Genomic DNA, 20,775 nt, shown 5'->3' with positions numbered 1-20,775 from the left:
GCGATGGAAACATCAGGAAGAAGGAACATAAGAAACTGGAGAACTCAGAGAAAAACTGGAGAAAGCTTGGAAAGTGAATGTGACAGTGGTGCCTGTGGTAATTGGAGCACTAGGGGCAGTAACCCCCAAGCTGGAGGAGTGGCTACAACAGATACCTGGAAAGACCTCAGACCTCTCAGTCCAGAACAGGAACAGCTAAGATCCTGCAGGACCCTCAAATTTCCAGGCCTTTGGTAGAGGACCCGAGCTTGGAGGAGAAACCACCCACAAAGGGGGAGAGGTTTTTTTTTCTTTTTGTACATATAACATTAATGTAATACGCTTCCATATATTTTTAATGTAAGAAACTGTTAGAACTTTTTCATTTAACAGGATAAAAAAGAAATTAAAAAAGCGTGTATTTTTTATTTTTATAGGGGGTTTTAGGGAGGGAGGGTTTATAAAAGCTACCCTCTCATTTGATCAACACACAGACAGGTGGAACTGAACAAACGACTCTGTTTCTAGTCGGACCTTTTTTAGCGCCACACTCTCTCTTTCGGCTTTCGTTGAAGCATGGTTATAATTCTGTATTGAGTGACAACAGACTTCTTCTTGAAGTACAATGCAGGTTTCCAGCATAAACGATGTAAAGATTTATAATTTAAGCTACGGAAAGTCCCTTCCGGAGGTAAGAAGTGAGCTTTGTCTGTTTTTCGTTCCCGAAGCGTCGTTTGTTTACAGCTAGCCTAGTTCAGCCACGTGGGTGACGTTTGTTTGGCCGTTCTCCGTTACATCGCTGATGTGCGAACATGTGAATCTGATGGTGGATTTGTCTCATCATGAGCTTCCTGACACGATTGTAAAAAAAAAAAGAAAAATACCAAGAGCTGCTTTTTTATTTGTTAATTTCTGTCAGAAAGCACTATTTGGGGATTTCACCACAGAGGACTGGCGTTGTGTTATTGTTCAGTCAAGCAGAAGCTCACAGCTCCCATGCAGTCTGAGTCTCTGCGTTCATTGGTGTTTTTCTTTCTGAAGTGGTTGTCAGACCGGAGAAAGAGGCAGCTGCAGAAGAAGGATGTGGGTGAGTTTCTCTTCAATTATAGTCTGTTCCTGAAGCGTTTGCCATCACTAAGACGGTTCTGCTCCACATCCAGATGTGCAGCGAAGGATTGAGCTCATCCAGGACTTTGAGATGCCCACCGTCTGCACCTCCATCAAAGTCTCCAGGGACGGTCAATACATTTTGGCAACCGGTAAGGCTGCATGACCTCAGACTGCTGCATGACATCAGGCTGCTGCATGACGACAGACTGCTGCATGAAGACAGACTGCTGCATGACCTCAGGCTGCTGCATGACGACAGACTGCTGCATGACGACAGACTGCTGCATGACCTCAGACTGCTGCATGACCTCAGACTGCTGCATGACGACAGACTGCTGCATGACCTCAGGCTGCTGCATGACCTCAGGCTGCTGCGTGACCTCAGACTGCTGCGTGACGACAGACTGCTGCGTGACCTCAGACTGCTGCGTGACGACAGACTGCTGCGTGACGACAGACTGCTGCGTGACGACAGCCTGCTGCGTGACGACAGCCTGCTGCGTGACGACAGACTGCTGCGTGACGACAGCCTGCTGCGTGACGACAGCCTGCTGCGTGACGACAGACTGCTGCGTGACCTCAGACTGCTGCGTGACCTCAGACTGCTGCGTGACGACAGACTGCTGCGTGACGACAGCCTGCTGCGTGACGACAGCCTGCTGCGTGACGACAGACTGCTGCGTGACGACAGCCTGCTGCGTGACGACAGCCTGCTGCGTGACGACAGACTGCTGCGTGACGACAGACTGCTGCGTGACGACAGACTGCTGGGTGACGACAGCCTGCTGCGTGACGACAGCCTGCTGCGTGACGACAGACTGCTGCGTGACGACAGCCTGCTGCGTGACAACAGCCTGCTGCGTGACGACAGCCTGCTGCGTGACGACAGCCTGCTGCGTGACGACAGACTGCTGCGTGACGACAGACTGCTGCGTGACGACAGCCTGCTGCGTGACGACAGACTGCTGCGTGACGACAGCCTGCTGCGTGACGACAGCCTGCTGCGTGACGACAGCCTGCTGCGTGACGACAGACTGCTGCGTGACGACAGACTGCTGCGTGACGACAGACTGCTGCGTGACGACAGACTGCTGCGTGACGACAGCCTGCTGCGTGACCTCAGGCTGCTGCGTGACGACAGACTGCTGCGTGACGACAGCCTGCTGCGTGACGACAGCCTGCTGCGTGACGACAGCCTGCTGCGTGACGACAGCCTGCTGCGTCACGACAGCCTGCTGCGTGACGACAGACTGCTGCGTGACGACAGCCTGCTGCGTGACGACAGCCTGCTGCGTGACGACAGACTGCTGCGTGACGACAGACTGCTGCGTGACCTCAGGCTGCTGCGTGTCGACAGACTGCTGCGTGACGACAGACTGCTGCATGACCTCAGGCTGCTGCATGACCTCAGACTGCTGCGTGACGACAGATTGCTGCGTGACGACAGCCTGCTGCGTGACCTCAGGCTGCTGCGTGACGACAGACTGCTGCGTGACGACAGACTGCTGCGTGACGACAGCCTGCTGCGTGACGACAGCCTGCTGCGTGACGACAGACTGCTGCGTGACCTCAGGCTGCTGCGTGACGACAGACTGCTGCGTGACGACAGCCTGCTGCGTGACGACAGCCTGCTGCGTGACGACAGCCTGCTGCGTGACGACAGACTGCTGCGTGACGATAGACTGCTGCGTGACGACAGACTGCTGCGTGACGACAGACTGCTGCGTGACGACAGACTGCTGCGTGACGACAGACTGCTGCGTGACGACAGACTGCTGCGTGACGACAGACTGCTGCGTGACGACAGCCTGCTGCGTGACCTCAGGCTGCTGCGTGACGACAGCCTGCTGCATGACCTCACACTGCTGCGTGACCTCAGACTGCTGCGTGACGACAGACTGCTGCATGACCTCAGGCTGCTGCGTGACCTCAGACTGCTGCGTGACGACAGCCTGCTGCGTGACGACAGCCTGCTGCATGACGACAGACTGCTGCGTGACGACAGACTGCTGCGTGACGACAGCCTGCTGCGTGACGACAGACTGCTGCGTGACGACAGACTGCTGCGTGACGACAGCCTGCTGCGTGACGACAGCCTGCTGCGTGACGACAGACCTGCTGCGTGACGACAGACCTGCTGCGTGACGACAGACTGCTGCGTGACGACAGCCTGCTGCGTGACCTCAGGCTGCTGCGTGACGACAGACTGCTGCGTGACGACAGCCTGCTGCGTGACGACAGCCTGCTGCGTGACGACAGCCTGCTGCGTGACCTCAGGCTGCTGCGTGACGACAGCCTGCTGCGTGACGACAGCCTGCTGCGTGACGACAGACTGCTGCGTGACGACAGGCTGCTGCGTGACGACAGGCTGCTGCGTGACGACAGGCTGCTGCGTGACGACAGCCTGCTGCGTGACGACAGCCTGCTGCGTGACGACAGCCTGCTGCGTGACGACAGACTGCTGCGTGACGACAGCCTGCTGCGTGACGACAGCCTGCTGCGTGACGACAGACTGCTGCGTGACGACAGACTGCTGCGTGACGACAGCCTGCTGCGTGACGACAGCCTGCTGTGTGACCTCAGGCTGCAGTCTGACGTCATCCTTTAGACTTCTCAATAACCTTGTTTAAATTAAACCCTTTCAGGTACATATAAGCCGAGGATACGCTGCTATGACACCTACCAACTGTCTCTCAAGTTTGAGCGCTGCTTAGACTCTGACGGTAAATCAGCAGACTGTTTCTGTCATTTAAATTCTGAAGGCAGAAGTTTAATGTTTTGTGTTTTTCCTCTTCTAGTTGTAGCTTTTGACATGCTGTCTGACGACTACTCTAAGGTGAGACTCTTGCTGGATCTGCTACTGTTTTCAGGCCTGCATGAAGGTCTTTCTGTTTGCTGGTGGTAGCTTGAACTCTGTCTGTTCTTGGCCTGTGGATTATTACTTAGCCCGTCTGATTGGATTCCCTCATCAAGATCAATGATCTTCACGAATCAAACCACAATCTTTACTGTTTGATATGTTATGTTTCAATTGTGGCAGTATGACTGGATTTACTTCAGTTTATTAAAAAAGAACATCTTCATAAATACTTAATTTTCTCTATTTATTGACAAATACAGGGTTCTGTTCATTATAGTGTTTTTGTTTTTTAATCCGTTTAGCTGTCCCTGTTGTACAGGAGGCTGAGAGAGGAACTGTGGTTTTGTATGAGGAAGTCTGGAGTGACAGAAGTATGTTAGAGCAGTGCAGGACATGGATGAGGACTGTAAAACAGTGGGGGAGGTGTGCTGTAGGGATAACTGAGGACCTCAAGGTAGGATCAGCTCTAAGCCCCTTCCTGTTTGCAGTGGTGACGGGCGGGCTGACAGGTGAGGTGATCAGGTGGAGGTTTTCCCCTGGAAAGCAGAACGGATCTCTGTAAATGAGACTTCAGTGGAACAGTGAGGTTCCAGGGAGCAGAGGTGGAGGACGGTAACTGTGTGGGAGAGAGGTGAAGAGGCGTGTTGACGCAGGTTGGAACGGGTGGAGGAAGGTGTGTCATCAAGAATGAAAGGAACGGTGGAGCAGACTGTGGTGAGAGCAGCCATGTTGTTGGTTTAGAGCAGTGCTTCTCAATTATTTTTTGCCAGGCCCCCCTAGGAAAAGAAAATGTTTCGCGCCCCCCCTGACCCCCCCCCCCATAACCCCCCCCCCCCCCACACACACACACACACAGACACACTCGCGCGGTGACAATACATCAGGTCAGTATCTATAAAATTTGTATACCTAAAATTGTATCTTTTAACACTAACAAAAGAAAAAAGCAAAATAAATCCACTTTCAACAAATATTAACTTTATTTAGCCACAGAAACCCTGTTCTAGTCTAAAACAGAAAAGAAGCTGAAAGTACCTGAAATAAAAAAAAATCTGTCATTCTGTTAGAACTTTTTCATTTAACAGGATAAAAAAGAAATTAAAAAAGCGTGTATTTTTTATTTTTATAGGGGGTTTTAGGGAGGGAGGGTTTATAAAAGCTACCCTCTCATTTGATCAACACACAGACAGGTGGAACTGAACAAACGACTCTGTTTCTAGTCGGACCTTTTTTAGCGCCACACTCTCTCTTTCGGCTTTCGTTGAAGCATGGTTATAATTCTGTATTGAGTGACAACAGACTTCTTCTTGAAGTACAATGCAGGTTTCCAGCATAAACGATGTAAAGATTTATAATTTAAGCTACGGAAAGTCCCTTCCGGAGGTAAGAAGTGAGCTTTGTCTGTTTTTCGTTCCCGAAGCGTCGTTTGTTTACAGCTAGCCTAGTTCAGCCACGTGGGTGACGTTTGTTTGGCCGTTCTCCGTTACATCGCTGATGTGCGAACATGTGAATCTGATGGTGGATTTGTCTCATCATGAGCTTCCTGACACGATTGTAAAAAAAAAAAGAAAAATACCAAGAGCTGCTTTTTTATTTGTTAATTTCTGTCAGAAAGCACTATTTGGGGATTTCACCACAGAGGACTGGCGTTGTGTTATTGTTCAGTCAAGCAGAAGCTCACAGCTCCCATGCAGTCTGAGTCTCTGCGTTCATTGGTGTTTTTCTTTCTGAAGTGGTTGTCAGACCGGAGAAAGAGGCAGCTGCAGAAGAAGGATGTGGGTGAGTTTCTCTTCAATTATAGTCTGTTCCTGAAGCGTTTGCCATCACTAAGACGGTTCTGCTCCACATCCAGATGTGCAGCGAAGGATTGAGCTCATCCAGGACTTTGAGATGCCCACCGTCTGCACCTCCATCAAAGTCTCCAGGGACGGTCAATACATTTTGGCAACCGGTAAGGCTGCATGACCTCAGACTGCTGCATGACATCAGGCTGCTGCATGACGACAGACTGCTGCATGAAGACAGACTGCTGCATGACCTCAGGCTGCTGCATGACGACAGACTGCTGCATGACGACAGACTGCTGCATGACCTCAGACTGCTGCATGACCTCAGACTGCTGCATGACGACAGACTGCTGCATGACCTCAGGCTGCTGCATGACCTCAGGCTGCTGCGTGACCTCAGACTGCTGCGTGACGACAGACTGCTGCGTGACCTCAGACTGCTGCGTGACGACAGACTGCTGCGTGACGACAGACTGCTGCGTGACGACAGCCTGCTGCGTGACGACAGCCTGCTGCGTGACGACAGACTGCTGCGTGACGACAGACTGCTGCGTGACCTCAGACTGCTGCGTGACCTCAGACTGCTGCGTGACGACAGACTGCTGCGTGACGACAGCCTGCTGCGTGACGACAGCCTGCTGCGTGACGACAGACTGCTGCGTGACGACAGCCTGCTGCGTGACGACAGCCTGCTGCGTGACGACAGACTGCTGCGTGACGACAGACTGCTGCGTGACGACAGACTGCTGGGTGACGACAGCCTGCTGCGTGACGACAGCCTGCTGCGTGACGACAGACTGCTGCGTGACGACAGCCTGCTGCGTGACAACAGCCTGCTGCGTGACGACAGCCTGCTGCGTGACGACAGCCTGCTGCGTGACGACAGACTGCTGCGTGACGACAGACTGCTGCGTGACGACAGCCTGCTGCGTGACGACAGACTGCTGCGTGACGACAGCCTGCTGCGTGACGACAGCCTGCTGCGTGACGACAGACTGCTGCGTGACGACAGACTGCTGCGTGACGACAGACTGCTGCGTGACGACAGACTGCTGCGTGACGACAGACTGCTGCGTGACGACAGCCTGCTGCGTGACCTCAGGCTGCTGCGTGACGACAGACTGCTGCGTGACGACAGCCTGCTGCGTGACGACAGCCTGCTGCGTGACGACAGCCTGCTGCGTGACGACAGCCTGCTGCGTCACGACAGCCTGCTGCGTGACGACAGACTGCTGCGTGACGACAGCCTGCTGCGTGACGACAGCCTGCTGCGTGACGACAGACTGCTGCGTGACGACAGACTGCTGCGTGACCTCAGGCTGCTGCGTGTCGACAGACTGCTGCGTGACGACAGACTGCTGCATGACCTCAGGCTGCTGCATGACCTCAGACTGCTGCGTGACGACAGATTGCTGCGTGACGACAGCCTGCTGCGTGACCTCAGGCTGCTGCGTGACGACAGACTGCTGCGTGACGACAGACTGCTGCGTGACGACAGCCTGCTGCGTGACGACAGCCTGCTGCGTGACGACAGACTGCTGCGTGACCTCAGGCTGCTGCGTGACGACAGACTGCTGCGTGACGACAGCCTGCTGCGTGACGACAGCCTGCTGCGTGACGACAGCCTGCTGCGTGACGACAGACTGCTGCGTGACGATAGACTGCTGCGTGACGACAGACTGCTGCGTGACGACAGACTGCTGCGTGACGACAGACTGCTGCGTGACGACAGACTGCTGCGTGACGACAGACTGCTGCGTGACGACAGACTGCTGCGTGACGACAGCCTGCTGCGTGACCTCAGGCTGCTGCGTGACGACAGCCTGCTGCATGACCTCACACTGCTGCGTGACCTCAGACTGCTGCGTGACGACAGACTGCTGCATGACCTCAGGCTGCTGCGTGACCTCAGACTGCTGCGTGACGACAGCCTGCTGCGTGACGACAGCCTGCTGCATGACGACAGACTGCTGCGTGACGACAGACTGCTGCGTGACGACAGACTGCTGCGTGACGACAGACTGCTGCGTGACGACAGCCTGCTGCGTGACGACAGCCTGCTGCGTGACGACAGCCTGCTGCGTGACGACAGCCTGCTGCGTGACGACAGCCTGCTGCGTGACGACAGCCTGCTGCGTGACGACAGCCTGCTGCGTGACGACAGACTGCTGCGTGACCTCAGGCTGCTGCGTGTCGACAGACTGCTGCGTGACGACAGACTGCTGCATGACCTCAGGCTGCTGCATGACCTCAGACTGCTGCGTGACGACAGCCTGCTGCGTGACGACAGCCTGCTGCGTGACCTCAGGCTGCTGCGTGACGACAGACTGCTGCGTGACGACAGCCTGCTGCGTGACGACAGCCTGCTGCGTGACGACAGCCTGCTGCGTGACGACAGACTGCTGCGTGACGACAGCCTGCTGCGTGACGACAGCCTGCTGCGTGACGACAGACTGCTGCGTGACGACAGACTGCTGCGTGACGACAGACTGCTGCGTGACGACAGCCTGCTGCGTGACCTCAGGCTGCTGCGTGACGACAGACTGCTGCGTGACGACAGCCTGCTGCGTGACGACAGCCTGCTGCGTGACGACAGCCTGCTGCGTGACCTCAGGCTGCTGCGTGACGACAGCCTGCTGCGTGACGACAGCCTGCTGCGTGACGACAGACTGCTGCGTGACGACAGGCTGCTGCGTGACGACAGCCTGCTGCGTGACGACAGGCTGCTGCGTGACGACAGCCTGCTGCGTGACGACAGCCTGCTGCGTGACGACAGCCTGCTGCGTGACGACAGACTGCTGCGTGACGACAGCCTGCTGCGTGACGACAGCCTGCTGCGTGACGACAGACTGCTGCGTGACGACAGACTGCTGCGTGACGACAGCCTGCTGCGTGACGACAGCCTGCTGTGTGACCTCAGGCTGCAGTCTGACGTCATCCTTTAGACTTCTCAATAACCTTGTTTAAATTAAACCCTTTCAGGTACATATAAGCCGAGGATACGCTGCTATGACACCTACCAACTGTCTCTCAAGTTTGAGCGCTGCTTAGACTCTGACGGTAAATCAGCAGACTGTTTCTGTCATTTAAATTCTGAAGGCAGAAGTTTAATGTTTTGTGTTTTTCCTCTTCTAGTTGTAGCTTTTGACATGCTGTCTGACGACTACTCTAAGGTGAGACTCTTGCTGGATCTGCTACTGTTTTCAGGCCTGCATGAAGGTCTTTCTGTTTGCTGGTGGTAGCTTGAACTCTGTCTGTTCTTGGCCTGTGGATTATTACTTAGCCCGTCTGATTGGATTCCCTCATCAAGATCAATGATCTTCACGAATCAAACCACAATCTTTACTGTTTGATATGTTATGTTTCAATTGTGGCAGTATGACTGGATTTACTTCAGTTTATTAAAAAAGAACATCTTCATAAATACTTAATTTTCTCTATTTATTGACAAATACAGGGTTCTGTTCATTATAGTGTTTTTGTTTTTTAATCCGTTTAGCTGTCCCTGTTGTACAGGAGGCTGAGAGAGGAACTGTGGTTTTGTATGAGGAAGTCTGGAGTGACAGAAGTATGTTAGAGCAGTGCAGGACATGGATGAGGACTGTAAAACAGTGGGGGAGGTGTGCTGTAGGGATAACTGAGGACCTCAAGGTAGGATCAGCTCTAAGCCCCTTCCTGTTTGCAGTGGTGACGGGCGGGCTGACAGGTGAGGTGATCAGGTGGAGGTTTTCCCCTGGAAAGCAGAACGGATCTCTGTAAATGAGACTTCAGTGGAACAGTGAGGTTCCAGGGAGCAGAGGTGGAGGACGGTAACTGTGTGGGAGAGAGGTGAAGAGGCGTGTTGACGCAGGTTGGAACGGGTGGAGGAAGGTGTGTCATCAAGAATGAAAGGAACGGTGGAGCAGACTGTGGTGAGAGCAGCCATGTTGTTGGTTTAGAGCAGTGCTTCTCAATTATTTTTTGCCAGGCCCCCCCTAGGAAAAGAAAATGTTTCGCGCCCCCCCTGACCCCCCCCCCATAACCCCCCCCCCACACACACACACACACAGACACACTCGCGCGGTGACAATACATCAGGTCAGTATCTATAAAATTTGTATACCTAAAATTGTATCTTTTAACACTAACAAAAGAAAAAAGCAAAATAAATCCACTTTCAACAAATATTAACTTTATTTAGCCACAGAAACCCTGTTCTAGTCTAAAACAGAAAAGAAGCTGAAAGTACCTGAAATAAAAAAAAATCTGTCATTCCTTATTTAAACTAGAAACATTTTGACCAACTGAACCATTTGATGCTGAAAAAAATAATTCAATCAATAAATAATATTAAATCTAAATTGATCTGAAACATTAACACAGCAGCACCAATATATTTAACGTTTTTAGTCTGAAGAAATAGGTAAAAACGTGCTGATTTTTTTTTTTCTAAATGACGGATTGTTTATTTCTGATCTCATAAAAGTGCAGCTGTTTTCCTGCATTACCTGCTGTCTTTATGTCTGTCTGACACCAACTAAACCACAGGCAGACAAAGAAAACATGGATGGAAAATAAAGACACGTCATCAAAATGTCTACAATAGTTCATAAAGAATGACATTGTTAGCATGAGCTTAGGAATCTAAGGGGAGCGGTGATCTTGGGCAACAGGCAGCGGTAGCAGTGGTCCGCGTGCCCCGATTCCCCTGGCAGACAGGGCCCACACCACCCCTCCCCTTTCGTTCTCACTCGCGCAGCCGCGGACAGACAGAACAGACAATAGGAACCGAATAGTGGACCAGATTATTTTCCAAGCACTGAGCCGCTGTCACCGCTGCCCCCACGTTAAATTTGCGCACCGGACAAACCTGTGCCTAAAACCGCCACCACCGCGCGCCCCCCCTGGCATCGCTTCGTGCCCCCCCCTGGGGGCGCGCCCCACTATTTGAGAAGCACTGGTTTAGAGACAGGAAGCAGAGCTGGAGGCAGCAGAGATGTAGATGCTGAGGTTCCTTTTGACCAGGATGGATCATTGAGTCCATCAGAGGAACAGATCATGGATGTTCTGGAGATCCATGCAGGGAAGCAGATGGAGGAACAGTGATGATGATGATGATGGTGAACAGATAAAGCCTAAAGAGGAGGTTCATGGATGTAGAAGAGGAGCACAGGAGAGACAGTGGCTGGTTTGAGAAAAGCTTAGATGCTCAGATTAGGGTGAATAATTCAGACCCCCCCCCCCCCCCCCAAAAAAAAAAAAAAAAAAAGAGTAAGAGAGAGAGAGAGAGATGCCAAAATACATAGATGATCTCCTGCATGATAGAATGGACAGAGTTTGGTTTGTTTAGCGTATTATTTAGAGTTCATTGCTTTATCAGATCAGGTTCCTCTTTCAACCAACTATTCCAGTTAGATGTTAGTTCACATGCTCTGTTTTCCATCAACGTCCTACTACTGCTGCATTTTGAAACTACAAATAATTTGTTTTCCTTTTTGTGTTCAGCTGGTCTTCCTGCACTGTGACCGCTATGTAGAATTCCACTCGCAGCATGGACAGTATTACAAAACTAGAATTCCAAAGTTTGGTCGGGATTTCTCATACCACCATCCCTCCTGTGACCTCTACTTTGTGGGAATGAGGTGAGAATCCAGCTCTGCGATTAGAAACGTTTTTTGTCTGGAGTTGAACCCAGTACCTCTGGTGGGTTTTGTCTTTCAGCTCAGAGGTCTACCGGCTGAACCTGGAACAGGGACGCTTCCTGAGCTCACTTCAGACCGATGCTGTGTGAGTACTCTGCTGTTTTCTGACATTTATTTAGCTTAGTTTGTCTGGTCCTTGTGTGGAGCTCCTGATTATTATCTCAAACCTTTTTTTATTAGGGAGAACAATGTGTGCGACATCAACCCCGTCCATCATTTGTTTGCAGCAGGAACTTCTGATGTAAGTCCATTGTCTACTATTGTCCATTTACAAGAAACGAGTCATCAGTGTCACAAGTAACCGGAATGAACAGAATAAAAGTGTTTCATGTAAACACGCCGTTTGGAATACTCTGACATGATCAGACTCATTCGGGTCAAAGTTTTTTCTTTCTTTTGGGCTATGCTGATTGTTGATCCGATCGTGGTGCATAGAAACAGTTTATTCCGATCGTGGGTCACTCCTGCTCTGGCTTTACGTCATGTATAGACGGTGTAGCGCTTCAGAGAAGGCTTTGGAGCGACCAGCTGCTCCGCGTGAGTGAACCGTGTCTCTGAGCAGAGCAGCCGGACCCGTAGCTTCGTGTTTCGTGAGGGGGGGGGGTGCTTTGTTACGGTTAGCGCTTCAGAGGAGGCTTCAGACTGTGTGAGCGAGCGGCTGGACTCAGGAGAACCGTGTCTCTCGGGAGGACCGTGTCTCTGAGCAGAGGAGAAGCTACGGAGGCGGTAATGAATGGAGAAATGCTGCTCCTCACAGACCTGAGAATTTGCTTCCAAACATGTCCAGATGAAATAAAGGCTGTTATTCCCACAAATGTACGTTCAGCAAGACCGCATGGATGTTCCAGATAAAGCTACATAACAATTTATCTAGAGTTTTGCTTATGAAGTAGCTGACATGTAGAGACTGAGCTGCATAAGTGACTCTAGGGAGCCTGGAAAGGAGAATTCTACCTTTTAATGGACAGATCTCGTAAGAGATATATATTTTTCAGTTATTTTAATGACCAAGATATGTGACAAACGTTTTTTTACAGGAATATTGAGGATTGAATCAAAATTACATGATTTAACCAGCATAATCCTGCATCTTTTAGATTTAATGAAATACCTGAAGCCACAGAGAAACGTTTAATTACATCAACTGCTAACTGAATTTGAGAGCTGTCTTTAATAAAAGCAATTGCATCATCAGCAAGCTGACAAATAACGATGGATCTGTTAGCAATGAAAATGCCTTTTAATGAACAAGAACACAATATATAGGACACCCCTGTCTGATTCCACATTTATTATCAAATCTCACAGATGAATCACATTTAAGTTTAGAAGAACAGGCAGGGTTGTTGAGAAGGTTTTGATTACTTTGCAGAAGTATTGCCAAAGCCACATTTTTGTAAAGAACGATATAAAAATGTTTTACTGTATCAAAAGCCTTGAAAAAACATAGAAATAACATAAGATTATTCTGTAATTAGACCTGAATAATCGAGTAAATCAAGTACTAATTGAATATTAATTGAGATGCATCAGATGGGCCTCCAGCTGTCAATATAATTAATTCTTTGTGAGGTTTTGGAATGAGGGGGATAAGACTTTGAGTCTTAGTCCAAGGGAAGGTATCCGGGAGTACATGCGCTCATTGTACACTTCTTATAAGTGCGCCATCTGCTGGGAAAAACGGTCAGTTCCTGGAGTTTCGTTTTTCAGAGCAGTTTGATGCCGTTACATTTCTACAAACTTTTTTTTTCCAGAAACATTTCTTTAAATAGATTTTATAGAAATGTTTCTGCGTCATTTTTTAGCTTGTATTCATGGAGATTTTTGAGATAGTATTGAATGCCTTTGATTATTCTGTGTTCCTGTTGCCTTCTTAGTTTGACGAAGGTGCTACCAAACTTTCTTCAGAATTGGCCTTATTCCTGTTTAAATAATTCCCAGTTCATGGAGAAATAACTATTTTAATTTGGTTTTATTAAACAACATTTAAAATAAGGTTGGTCATTTTAGTTTGCACTTCAGGATTATTTAGTAATAAATGTTAAAATTCAGGGAGATCTATTAAATTAAATTAATTTTATTTATATAGCACCTTTCATAGAAAAAACAGCTCAAGGGGCTGTGCATAAAAACAAAAAGGAATTCAGAAAACAACAATCCCTGTTCATGCAATAAAATAATTAAATAACCCCGTCAAAGGAAAATCAAAACAAAACACAAACAAACACAAAGTAAAAGGGAAGAGAGAACCCACAAGGTGCCGTCTGTCCTGTTCTCCTGTTGGCCGGGCTGTCAGTTTAGACACAAACACCCCAGTTAAGGATGAGAAAACACTCATAAACAGTCTAGCTTGGCTAAAAGACATTAAATAAATAAATATATGTTAAAATATCGTAAAATATAAGAGTTTAAATTCTAGATTAAACAAAAATGTATGTGATAAAATATCATAAAATCAATCCAATTATTTGATAAAACATCATAATAAATAAATGAATGCATTCTTAGAAAAGATATAAAGATATGAATCTAATTAAAAATGAGTTAAACAGGTGTGTCTTTAGTTTCTTTTTAAAAACCTGGACAGTGGATGAGGCCCTTCACATCCTCAGGTAGACTGTTCCACAGACGAGGCCTGTAGTTTCTAAACGAGGCCCTGCCCTGGTTCTTTTTCCTTGGGGACCTTCAGCAGGCCGAGCCTGAGGACCTCAGGACTCTAGGAGGTTCATACGTTACAAGCAAGTTGGATATAAAAGAAGGACTAAGAGCATGGACACTCTTAAAAACTGTTAAAAGAATCTTAAATCATCCTGAAGCTGACAGGGAGCCAGTGCAAAGATTTTAAGATTGGTGTAATGTGCTCCTTCTTCCTAGTTCTCGTTAAAAGGCGTGCAGCAGAGTTCTGGACTAGTTGCATGTGATAAGAGTTTTATCTTTACCCCAGAAAGGAGGGCGTTAGTCATTCTAGATGTGATAAAAGCATGTATTAAGATTTCAGCTCTGGCTCTACAGAGAAAGGGTCTCAGATGGTCAAATGCAGTTTTAGTTAGTTCATTCAGATGTCTAAAATATGTAGAATGTAAAATAGACCAATGCTGTGTGAGTACTCTGCTGTTTTCTGACATTTATTTAGCCTATTTTGTCTGGTCCTTGTGTGGAGATGTAAAATATGTAAAAATGTATGTCTAAAATACAGTTTAAAAGGCTGTCCATAGGTCCAGTGTCATCAGGAGACACAGCTACATACAATTGAGTGTCATCAGCATAGCTATGAAAGTGAATGCCTTGTCTCCTGATGACTTTAATAAGCAGAAGCATGTAAAGATTAAAAAGTGTGGGACCCAGTACACACGCAGGATTGCGCCAGTCTCTCTGCTTTTGTCCTCCCTAAATGCGCTAGCGAAAACAGCAGCTTAAAGCACACACACGAACAAATACTCAATGTGTGTTTAAAAAAAATCAGCGGGAGCAAATTTGTTAGTTTTGATTTATTTTTCCTCCATGTAGCTGATAGCTGCAGTTCAAACAGGGCTTCAGCCGTCTTGTTGACAAGTGTTGGGACCTGGGGCTTAGCCCCGCCCATGACCACTAAGACTCATGGGAAGTGTTGATTCCCACACGCTAGTTTTCTTAGTTCATGGTAAATAGGCAATAATGCTGTTAACGTGAGTGAGTAAACTGCACCTCTGCTTAGCCCTCCCTTACTGAGATCATTAAGGGTTATGAGATAGAAGAAGCAAAGACAGTTTTAAATTACAGACAGTTGCACTGCAGTTAGGTTCCACTTGGCCTTTATGTCTCTCTCCCTTCCCTCTCCCTTCTTCACTCCATCTTGCTCATAGGGCGCCCCCTGCTGGCTGAAGAAAATGTATGACTTTTGAGAGTACTTATAGTCGTGAAAATACGGTAAATGAACAATAAAGTCTCTATCTATGAGGTAAGATTTAAACCAATTAAAAGCTGTCCCAGTAATTCCAACCATGTTGTGAAGTCTGTTTAAAAGGATTGAGTGGTCAACTGTGTCACGGACTGCACTCAGGTCCAGAAAGACTAAAACAGATACTTTCTTCATGTCAGCGTTGGACCTGAGATCGTTTAAGATCCTGACAAGTGCCGTTTCTGTTGAGTGGTGAGGTCTAAAACCAGACTGAAACTTTTCTAAAATGTTATTTTCATTAATAAAATCATTCAGTTGAGTAAAAACGAGCTTTTCTAAAAATGTTCTTAAAAATAACAGGTTGGTAGTGATTTAAATTGGACACATCGCCTCTTCAGAATGGGTCTCACCAGAGCAGTCTTTAGGGATGCAGGGAAGACTCCAGTCTGAAGAGAGCAGTTCAAGATGTTCAGTAGCTCTTCCTCACAGGATGTGATAACTGACTTAAAAAGGGAGGATCAACAGAACAAGTTTTTGTTTTCATTTGGGACATCATTTGTCGGAGCGCTGCAGCGTCAATCAAGACAAAACTGTGGAGTGTTCTCTCACTGATAGGAGGGCGTACAGTGGAAAGGTCAACGGGGGGTCGTTGATCCCTCCCCTGTAAGATAGATGATCTGATGCCATCTATCTTAGTGGTAAAGTGGACTACAAACTCCTCACAGGTTTTACTGTCAAAGGTGGATGGTGGGCCAGAGGTTGGGTTTATTATTTTATCAATTGTGGCAAAGAGGATTTTTGGCTTTGAACGATTTTCTGCGATGAACTTTGAGAAATAGTCTTGCCTTGCCTTTTTAATGGAGTTATTGTAATGCATTAGCATGTTTCTAAAAATGTGGTGATGTACTGTGAGGATTTTTCCACCGTTCTGCCCTTCTTGTCAGTCTTAAGTTTCCTAATATCTTCCGTTCTTCAAGGCGGTGGAGCTTTCTCCTTAACCGTTTGTATTTTTAACGGGGGAACTTTGTCCAGAATTGTGGTGAGTTTATTATTAAAGTGTTGAATCGATGAGTCCAATGATGGATATGAAAGAGATGGTTGCTGATTTTCCAAGTGTGAGGTAAAGTTTGCAGCCACTTCAGGGTGTAGACGGCGCCCTCTAATGGTTCTCTCAGGGGGCTTCTCAATTATGCAGTCATGAACTTTAAAAGAAGTTCAGAGAAATCAGAAATAAAAGATGAATTATATTTAGGAGATCTGTACACAATCAAACACAAAATGACAGGATTATTAAACACTATGGCCTGATATTCAAAAGAAGAATATTTGTTAAACATGGTGTCTCTAAAACCAATACCTGCAGATAAAATGGCAGCGTTCCCACCACCCCTGCCTTGTTTTCTGTCCTTGTTTGTGAAGTTGTAAAGGGGGGGTGTTGCCTCTGACAGAGGGATTGGTGGACCAGAGTTCCAAGTCTCTGTTAAAAACAGGCCATTAAGATTGTGATCTAAAATAAAGTGATGAATAAGAAATGATTTGTTTGAAAGTGATTGAACGTTTTAGAGTGCCAAATTCAGTTTGGTTGATTTATTGCTGTGACTGGATTGGTGGTGACAGGAGGAGTTCTGGATGTGCACCGTTTTAAGATTATTATAGATCCTATTGCATAGTAAATAGATCGTGTGGATATAAGGGATGGTATGGTGAAGGTGACAATTGGTGGTGATGGTTTGTGGGATATCTGGCTGGGGGGTCTGAAGGAGGGGACAGAGTTTTGTTGTGATACTGCAGATACTGGTTCTGAGGGAGTACTGAGAGTTGATAGTCAGCCCTCTAAGCTCCAGAGCCCTTAAGTCTTCAGGTGCAGGCATGCTCTAACCCTTTTAATATGTTCTGGGTTAGGGTTAGATTGACTGACTTCAGGGAGAGATCAATAAAGTTGACAACAAAAGAACCTCTAACACTTTTAGAAAGACAGGGGTGGGAATTATATCGAGGGGGGCAGGATGAGGGCTTAATCTTTTTCAGTAGAGAATGAACGTCCTCCTCTGTCACAGGAAAGAAATTAGACCAATACTGCGATCAGTATAGGCTCTGAAAATGGATCCAAACGTCTTATGTGTGATACTTATCAAGGCTAGCTAAACCAGACAAACACCGAGCAGGGACAGACGGCAGTCCACACACACACCAGCACCACAAGCTTCTCCTTTGGATGATATTTCACCTTGTTTTTTTAAAAGATATAATTATTGCAGCATAGGGCAGACAATCCTCGTCATCGTAAAAACTAAATTTAAATGCATTAAATTTGGATAGATTTCAGATAAAATTCTGAACTTGTTTTCTGTGAATATATTTGAAATAACTCCAGTGAATAACAATAAATGATACTTTTTTTTAGGTTAATGATGTACTAAAGGGACCTCTTTGCTTAAGAAATATTTGGTGGTTTTAAGACGCAAAGTAATTTTAACATGATAAGCAGAAATGTTCATGGCTAATCGCTACAATCAAAACAATCCATCAAAAGTCTTGCTGTCTTCATATTTTGTTTACTTCTGAAAGGGCAAAGTGGAATGTTGGGACCCTCGTGTTCGTAACCGAGTGGGGATATTGGACTGTGCCCTGAGCAGCTTTAGTGACGGAACAGAGTGAGTATCAGACCCATAGCCATGATGCCTTTGATGACCTGACTTTTTCTGTGGTTGCAGTTGTGGTATTGTTTTTGTGTTACATGATAACAAAACATGTTTGTCGACAGCGTTCAGAGTTTGCCTTCCATCAGTGCGCTTAAGTTTAACGGCTCCCTCACCATGGGAGTTGGCACAAGCACTGGGCAGGTGAGCTCCTTTCTATTTATTGGCTTATTTTTTTCCTGTTTTCTTTATTGCAATTGTATAATATTCTTTCATAAAATGTTGGAGCATAAAATATATTTAGTATATTTTCATGTAATTTTGTTGTTTTGGTACCATTTGTTCAGCTCCTCCCAAATATATGAAAATTATATTTTTTATGATTTCTTCTAAATCCTCAATGCAAATGACAGTCAGAATCCTTTTCAAGTCACTAACCATTAAATTAAATGTTAATGAAAAAACTTCCTAAAGATAACAGTATTTTTTTCAACACTAAAAACTTTTAAAGCCACTGTTTCACATTAATACTCACAATAGAGTTTGACAACATTTGGTAGATTTTAGGGAACAAAACATTTTCATTTGTTGCATTGGGAGGTCATATTTCCTGAAATCAAAATATCTTCCAATGAAAACATCTTCATAGGGCAGGTTCCATTTGAACATAGACAAAACAAAACTGAACATAAAGCACATTGGACCGGCTCCTTTTGAGCTCTGCTGCAGGTGGTGGGCCCACCAGAGAGTGATTCCACACTGCAGGAAGAGCCCCTGCCGCAGGGCGCTCACCGGCGAAACCCAAGAAAAGCAAAGCCTTTCAGTCCTATTTACATCTTTGTCTCCCCATCTGTGTGCTTGTTCCAGGGTTAAGATTTTTCTTTTTCTTTTGCAGGTGCTGCTTTATGACCTGCGGTCCAGTTGCCCGCTGTTGGTCAAAGACCACCTATACAACTTGCCCATCACTTCTCTCAACTTTCAAACTCATTTGGACCTTGTTTTGTCTTCTGACTCAAAAATTATAAAGATCTGGAACAAAGATACTGTAAGTTAGTCTTTGAACTTTAGAGCTTTAAGAACACTTGCTGATCCATTCATCTTGCTTTGTTTTAGGCAAACCTTAAATTAACCTAAAATACCTCAAATAAAAATTCCTTGTTTTTGAAGAGCAAGCAGTTCACAGTGACAAAAAGTTAACTCATTTGGAATGATTAAAAACAGTACATTTATTTCCTTTTTCTTAAACTAAAGATTGTTTTAACCCCATTTTAGATTAATTTCTAGCAATTCATTTTTATTCTACGACTAAATTCAAGAGAATTCACCTGAACTTGTTTTTTAATGAAAGTGCAAAAAAGTTAAAGTTTCTCAGCTGAAACCTTTAAAAAGTCAAACCATTTAAAAAGGCGGAAAGATATTCCAGAGCTGCAAAACAGGACTGTGCTAAAGGGAGGTGCACAAAAAAATGTATTTAGCATTTTAGTAGATCTGGAGCCTCCACTGATGATAATTATCAATTTTTGGATTTATTATAAGCCCAGATATTGTTTAGACTGGAATCAAACTCATTAACTTTACTAATAAAATGTTAACCTTTTTTCATTCCAAATGAAATTATGAATAGTAAACACATGTTCTTCTATTAACATTTTTAAAAGTATTAAAACTTGTTTCCAACATATTTCGTTGTCAGCACTGTAGCCCTACAGGCTTTATGAGGAAAGGGGTGGAGGAAATAAATTTGAATGCAATTGTTCGCTAAATCCCTCTCAAGGGCTCTTTGGTACAAGTCGTGGTGTACATCAGGCAACATGTTCAAAGGAACCACAAACTCCAAACTGGTCTTTTTAAATTGGTTAGATGATTCCTGGCTCCAAATAACGCTTGGAGTAAACATTACTAGAAACATTATTAGAAAAAAAAAAACATTACCGTCTGTTGCTTATTTACTTTTCCTACTTTGCACTTTAAATGTTTCCATTTTACTTTCTGTCAAAACATAAAAAAACATTTGTTTGTGTGGTATTAATTCAATTAGTACACCTGATTTTGATCATTTGGGTGACTGAGCCAATACTTTTGGTAATCTAGTGTATATATTAACAGAAAGCCTTGGTATTATATATATTTTAGTAGAAATCCAAACTGGATTTGTATAAAAAATGTAAGTGAAGGTTTATTAGTTGGGGAAAAAAGAATATTCTACAAAAAGCTGAACATCTACACAAAGTTCCACACATTCTTCTTCCGGATGTTTTGTTTTTAAAGAATGCCATGCAAAACGTCTACCAATAGTGGCTGACTGTTGCTCTTTTCACCAGGGAAAGATCTTTTCCTCCATCCAGCCTCAAACCAACATCAATGATGTTTGTATCTATCCTAATTCAGGTAAAAGGAACACGTGCATGAAACTGTGTGCTTGCAGCAGAATCCTTGAGACATTCAAAGAGTAAAACAATAGATATCACAACCCAATTATGATGTATGACTTGTAAAAAGTAGCCTTCTGTTCTTGTTTTCTTCAGCTTTGTTTTTGTCTACTTTTGTCGTAATATCACAAATGTGCCATTTTCTTTCTGATGTTGATTTAGATTTGTTTCTTGTCACATACACTTCACTTTGTTTGTCTCCTTTTTAGGTATGATCTTCACAGCTAATGAAGACACAAAGATGAACACATTCTATATTCCTGTGAGTACAGAGTTGCATCACAGAGGTCATATCTAGTTGTTCAGGGGCTGTAATGGGTTTGAGAATGAAAGAAACGTATGAACAATGGTACAATGAAAGAATGCTGTATTCTAACATAAAAAGGCTCCATCTTATTGGTCAAATGTGAACA

At 45.9% G+C, this 20,775-nt stretch overlaps 1 protein-coding gene across 3 annotated transcripts in view; it reads left to right on the top strand.

Moving 5' to 3' along the window:
- The first annotated feature begins 468 nt into the window (after positions 1-468).
- nol10 (nucleolar protein 10) overlaps positions 469-20,775 on the top strand; it is a 33,957-nt gene continuing 13,650 nt past the window's right edge. Inside the window, exons 1-17 of one of the 3 annotated variants that reach the window (XM_011490630.3) lie at positions 469-670; positions 1,021-1,066; positions 1,140-1,238; positions 3,735-3,812; positions 3,888-3,925; positions 5,683-5,728; positions 5,802-5,900; positions 8,719-8,796; positions 8,872-8,909; positions 11,221-11,357; positions 11,437-11,502; positions 11,598-11,658; positions 17,863-17,948; positions 18,059-18,137; positions 18,829-18,978; positions 20,255-20,321; positions 20,572-20,624. In XM_011490630.3, coding sequence (XP_011488932.2) covers positions 605-670; positions 1,021-1,066; positions 1,140-1,238; positions 3,735-3,812; positions 3,888-3,925; positions 5,683-5,728; positions 5,802-5,900; positions 8,719-8,796; positions 8,872-8,909; positions 11,221-11,357; positions 11,437-11,502; positions 11,598-11,658; positions 17,863-17,948; positions 18,059-18,137; positions 18,829-18,978; positions 20,255-20,321; positions 20,572-20,624 — 1,287 coding nt within the window. In that variant the 5' untranslated portion in view covers positions 469-604. Of the gene's footprint in view, positions 671-1,020; positions 1,067-1,139; positions 1,239-3,734; positions 3,813-3,887; positions 3,926-5,134; positions 5,333-5,682; positions 5,729-5,801; positions 5,901-8,718; positions 8,797-8,871; positions 8,910-11,220; positions 11,358-11,436; positions 11,503-11,597; positions 11,659-17,862; positions 17,949-18,058; positions 18,138-18,828; positions 18,979-20,254; positions 20,322-20,571; positions 20,625-20,775 lie in introns of those variants that run through there. The other 2 variants (XM_023951748.1, XM_004082672.4) reach the window with 2 other exon arrangements.

This window comes from Oryzias latipes, chromosome 22 (genome assembly GCF_002234675.1).
Source record: "Oryzias latipes chromosome 22, ASM223467v1".
NCBI lineage: Eukaryota > Metazoa > Chordata > Actinopteri > Beloniformes > Adrianichthyidae > Oryzias > Oryzias latipes.
The sequence above is the reverse complement of the archived record's forward strand: the minus strand, read 5'-3'. Positions and strand labels throughout refer to the sequence as shown.